The sequence below is a fragment of the Schistocerca nitens genome, chromosome 6, assembly GCF_023898315.1.
Source record: "Schistocerca nitens isolate TAMUIC-IGC-003100 chromosome 6, iqSchNite1.1, whole genome shotgun sequence".
NCBI classification, from domain to species: domain Eukaryota; kingdom Metazoa; phylum Arthropoda; class Insecta; order Orthoptera; family Acrididae; genus Schistocerca; species Schistocerca nitens.
Window position 1 is genome coordinate 183,549,956 of NC_064619.1, and position 6,000 is coordinate 183,555,955.

The 6,000-nt window shown below is 38.4% G+C and overlaps 1 protein-coding gene across 1 annotated transcript in view; it reads right to left on the minus strand.

The window, feature by feature from the left end:
- LOC126262774 (V-type proton ATPase subunit C) overlaps nt 1-4,802 on the minus strand; it is a 65,102-nt gene extending 60,300 nt beyond the window's left edge. The window contains exons 1-3 of the mRNA XM_049959589.1: nt 4,656-4,802; nt 4,255-4,407; nt 2,184-2,337 (exon numbers count right to left, since the gene is read on the minus strand). Of these exons, the coding sequence (XP_049815546.1) occupies nt 2,184-2,337; nt 4,255-4,386 (286 nt within the window). The 5' untranslated portion in view covers nt 4,387-4,407; nt 4,656-4,802. The remainder of the gene's footprint in view (nt 1-2,183; nt 2,338-4,254; nt 4,408-4,655) is intronic.
- Nucleotides 4,803-6,000: the final 1,198 nt, after the last annotated feature.

Below are 6,000 nucleotides of genomic sequence, written 5' to 3' on the forward strand. Positions count from 1 at the left end.
ACTGACTCTTAATTCTTCATTTGTCCAGGTGACCACCTCTGATGCTTAAAACATCCAGTGGTTGTGTTTCACCATCTACATCACCTCTGTTTTCCATGACAAGTGATTAACAGAGTCATTTGTGTTGGATAGAGACTTCCGGACTACATAAAGAGGAAATGGTTCAAGTGCAATGCCCCGACTTAGCAAGTAACCCGACTGCATATTGGCTTACTCTTCTGCAGCTACAAAGTTGAGTGCACTTATGACCCAATCATCATGGTTCATAGAGCAATTCCCAAATGACCACTCCAATCAAGATTAAAATGGTAAACAACACTGGCATGTTAAAAACAAATCCAGCAGTAGAATACCATGTGTGTTTGGCTGAGTGCAAATGTGAGCAGTTTTTAATTGGTTTCATTGAGAAAAGAGTTACAAATGGGCACCAAGTGTGGCAATAAATATCTTTAATTTTAAATTAAAAATTCTGATCATGGTTTTGGCACTGGCTTAGATCACAGGAATTTATTCACACTTGCCGAGCCCCAACCTAATCATAACCTTGTTTTGTGCTACATATTGCAAATTCACAAACACTCAATTTTGGCACTGAATACGAATTGGCTGTTATTGCACTCCACTGAAAAATGTCCTGTAACAGATATGACACCCTCCCTTTTTTAACACTTAACAAATATATTCAGTTACTGGTGGTTAATTTCAAAATAAGACCCACTTAACTGCATATGTGAGTCTTTCCTTCTCAGCCCATCTAGTAAGTCTCCCCTGATCTGGGGTTCTGGGCAACTTTTCCATAACTCTCCCCATTTCCTAAACCTCACCAGTCCTTTTCCTTCATCACTCTTCCTTTACCTTCAACCCTTCTGCCAGAACAAGGAACTAATGGCTCCGAATGGCTTCTCCAGCTGCCGCTGGTGAATAGATTTTATCTATCTATCCAGTTATAACATATGTTCCTTCTGTTGCACGAAACATTTTCAGTATATCATTTTCCATGAGTGTCAGCAGGGTCTGTTCAATCTATTTCACACGGTAATTTTCTGACTGAAAAATTAATCTTTCTGGATGCCGCCCCTCATCTCTGATGACTCCAAACAAAACCTATGCCCTCACTAAAGCCAACAAACACGTGCAATGCCTTCACAGCGAAAAGACAACACACTTCAGTAACAAAAAACTTTCCCAAAATTTGAATGTCTTGCTAAGGCCATTGCAAACAAACACTATCCTGAACATCTCGGTGAAAAACTGATACTGTTGCTTCGAGAAACTGAATCAGGCCTCTGCCAGGTCCATGAAATGGAGCATATCTTCCAGTTGCAAGACAACGCCTCTAATCTTACGGAACATGGGACTGAACAGGGAACCATCTATATTTCTCTTACTTTTTGGGTGATACAATGTGCCATTCATCAAGTCCAGTGCTCTAATATAAGATAGTATGTGCTGGATTGTAAGCATCATTGCTCACCCATAAAGTTTGCAACATCAACACTGCCAAGATGACATGTCAATCAATTTCTCTGCTGCCATTACACAGTAGATTGTCTGATACTATCTGACCAAAATAGTTTTCAGCTGGTGCACACAAATGCACATTCTCTTTTGATTCTGGCACTGTCTAAATTACGGTTTAATAAATATAACAACAAAAATAAGCAATTTTTGACAATATAAAGTAATTGGACAGATTTAAAAAAAATCTACTCACCAAGCAGAAACTGGAGAACATATACATTTAAGGGAAAAAAAAGAAAAGGTTTTAGGTATGCATGCTTTCGGAGCCGGTGGGTCCTTCTGGCAGAAGGGTTCCAGGTTTCTCATCCCGACTGGTAAGTTTCCCCTGATACAGGTTTCTGTGTCACTTTCCTGAACTCTAACACTTTTCCTAAACCTTTCCAGTCCTTTTCCTTCACCCCTCTTCCTTACCCTTCAACCCTTCTGCCAAAAGAAGGCACCACTGGCTTTGCAAACTTGCAGTACCAAAACTTGTAAATTTTTCTAAACAAGAAAAGAAAATGCAGTTTCTATCCGACAGTGAATAAAATAATCACAAATGCACAAATAGAAGCAACAAGCAGAATGTACCTCAGTTATTAAACAGTGTCACACTTTAGGTCTATCAGTAATGTTATGAAAGTGAATTATGTAGCTGGGGCTAATAAAGGTAACAAACTCACTATTATTTGCCAGAAGGTTTTCATGGAGTTTGTCTCTTTGGTCTTCCAGTACTTCACCAAGATAGGCTGCTACTTTCCTGGTCACTTGTTCAACATAACTGTCTAGTTTTCCTAAATCATCAGATAAACCAACCAGCTGATCCAATGTCCCAACCTGCAAATCAAAACAACAAAAGTTGCCAATAACCAAGTACAAAACATACTAAAAAAATGAGATGTACTTCATGCAGTAGCTAGTCTTCAACATATTTAGAATTGTGCGTCATCATCATGATGGGCAATCTTTGTTATAGAATCATAATAAATGATAACTAACTGACAACCTCAGCTGCCGACAGGTGTTGTTGATATAACTCGATGTGGACAGCTGAAAATGTGTGCCCCGACAGGGACTCAAACCCGGGATCTCCCGCTTACATGGCAGACACTCTATCCATCTGAGCCACCGAGGACACAGATGAATAGCGCGACTGCAGGGACTTATCCCTTGCACGCTTCCCGTGAGACTCACATTCCCAACTGTCCACAATTCTACATATGTATTGTACCTTATAGAGTAATGAGTGAGTGCGCAAATGTCTATAAGGTACAATACATATGTAGAATTGTGGACAGTTGGGAATGTGAGTCTCATGGGAAGCGTGCAAGGGATAAGTCCCTGCAGTCGCGCTATTCATCTGTGTCCTCGGTGGCTCAGATGGACAGAGCGTCTGCCATGTAAGCAGGAAATCCCGGGTTCGAGTCCCGGTCGGGGCACACATTTTCAGCTGTCCACATCGAGTTATATCAACAACACCTGTCGGCAGCTGAGGTTGTCAGTTAGTTATCATTTATTCCAGGGAAAAGCTGCACAGTCATCAACAGTAACTGTTCTTTCGAGAACAAGTTACTGCCTTCGTATATATAGAATCATAATAACTACACATTTATTTGTGTTCCAATGTTACTTTGCTTTTCTTGAGTAATGTGACATGAACAAAGAAAGACTCCCAGAGAGTCAGACATTTTCAATTTGGGTTTGTGGACAGTACCTAGCACAGTCAAAATTGATTACTGGGTCACTGTGTATTATTTTCACACTGCTTCAGTATAGTCTTGAAAATTTTCCATTTGGTGTGAAAATACACAATTTGTAATTTTATTACGAGAAGTATCCAAGTTTGTGGTAAAACTGACGTAGCACAGTTTGGTTGAAATACATGTGTAGCAAGTTGCTGTGAATGTCAAGTGGTGAAGACTGTAACATGTGATCAGGGTCACAATGATACATTAACACCATCACAGAATGTCAGAATTACAATGCTCAATGAAACCTAAAACAAATACATCAGGATTATGATGTAACAAACAAGATGGAAAGTATCATATTAGTAACTTAGTTGAACACTCACATTCTAAACTCTGGCTATTGTAAATCAATAGTTACAACTTCAGTTTTTATTGAGAATATAAACTCTTCTATCAAGAATGATACTGAAATAGCTTAGACTAGGTGTTAATTAATGGTAAATTACAGTTAAGAACACCACTGGAAACCAACAAAAGTGATGATACAGGTCATATGTAAACCAGTGAGAGTTGATCGCATGTTAGCTCCAATGAGGATTTAATGTTAAGTCAGTCATGTTTCTGACAGTTAATAGGAAGTTGACTATTTCCAAAATGTTTCCTTCATTCTGCTGTTGTAAATGTGTGTGTCTTGCGACTCTTACTGTCAGATTAAAATTATTTTCCACACTGGGACTCGCCCCTGGACCTTATCTTTTGCAGCAAATGTTCTTAATGACTGAGCAATCCAGCCATAACTGTCATTGAAGCTGCCAAGATATTTGAGATTCGTTCTCATCTCACAAGTCACATAGACATAAATAAGCCAAAACAATCACTATTGCATTATCCAGTTCAAAATCAGTGTATTCTAATAGGTAAAACTACTCTCAAGAAAGAAAAGGTTCTAAATCAATCCAGAAAGTCAACTGATAAAAAGGAAAGGGAACAAATTCGCCACTTTCTTAAGTTGATGACAAATCTGTTCCAACAAGTAGATTTACATATGAATAACAAACATCACCTTCAGGTCTGGAATATGGAATTTGTAGTTTACAGATACATTGTTCTGTTTACTGGTCAGATTATTCAAAGTTTCCCATGTCTGCTGGCAAGTTTTGTCTCCAGGAGCAGATATTAGCCAGTATTCCGTCATGTTTCGCTATGTCCTAAATACCTGAAACAGAGAACACTAGATAATATTTGTAACTAAGAAATGGTATCACTCCACTGCTAATATGATCTCGCGGAACATAAATTCATTCTAAATATCTGTGTGTCCCAGTTTTGGTAGCTCACTTTTGGGCAGTGGTTACTCCCACTTCTGCAAACGAGCTATCAAAGTGACAAAATCTTTGTTACATGAAATCCAATACAGTTAATTATTCTCATACACATTAAAATGTGAAGTTTTTTTTATTTTACCGATCAATGACAGCCAAACAAGATTTAGCAGCCGAAATTTAGCACGCCCCCGCTTCAGCTTTGCAACGATATCCACTATTTAATTCACGTGACTCGCGCCTGACATCTATCGTGAGCACCGTTTACTGATTGCAACAAAACAGAATCTGGAAAATCAGCTGTTCCAGCTGCAGCATGCGTCATGAAAACCGCTATGTTTGAATGCAGCGTTGTTTATAATAGCATATCTTCACATCGTTCGGGAAATTACTGATATGCCGTCGATTTCATGGTAATCCATAACTTAAGCAATACAGAAAACTCATGCAGGACTTAAGCAGTCTATAAACTTATTTGGTCGCGTATTGAAAAAACATTGCAGCTACAACAGTAAAGCATATACGAAAATAAGATAGATTGATAAGTGTTTCATTGAACATTCTGGGGTGAGAACTTCGGATTTGGGCAGCCAGCTTCATGAGGTATGTGATTAAACACGCTCGCTAACAATGCGAATAATTCGTAATACTCTTTTTCTTTTGTTATTATTATCTAAACTACGTAGTATACCATTCCAAACACTAAGGTAACGACTCTAAAAGAAAATCATATCGAAGAGATGTTGAACTCTTAGCCTTCCATCTAACGCAATAACATAACATTTCGTACCGTCACTAAAGCGACCGTCACGACCATAGGCAACTCAAGGCCTTTCTCAGTCCTACAGCATTGGCAGTTAGTGATAATTTCAACTGTTGGTAAAAAATTCGCAAAATTAATATCTCATGTTTCTAGTCTAGAATGTGAGGAGTCCTCCTCTAAAGAAAATTCTTGCCATCTGCTTCGAAGCAAAAATAAAAACAATTACAAGAAATCTCTTAAGTATTTTTTGAAGGCAGCCTTTGGAAAAAAAAAAAAGAAAACGGAACCACTGTCGTATTTGGACTGAAAATAATACATGAATATTATTAACGCTTATAGATGCATCTGATACTCATTTTAGCGTTAAACCGTAACAGTATTCCGAGATAAAAAATAAAACACTGTAAGAGGAGTAAAACTGTTCCTTCTGTGTAACTAAACATGTCGTTCGTCGGTGATGAGTTCGCATTCTGTTGGACCTTGTAGAAACTTCCAGCGAGAAAATAGTTAACAAAGCTATGAACTTAATTTAGGTAACATCTGAGACATTATTGTATCGTGTCACGAATGAACACATTTTATTTACGAGTGACTCGGGGTGCGACAGCGCGCGAGTAGTTGTGTGCTGCCACCATGATTTTACAAAAGGTACTAGGAAAGTTTTGCAACACAGCTTTACTTATTTAATTTTTTCGAAGCAATTTCCACCACGTTGAATATAGCT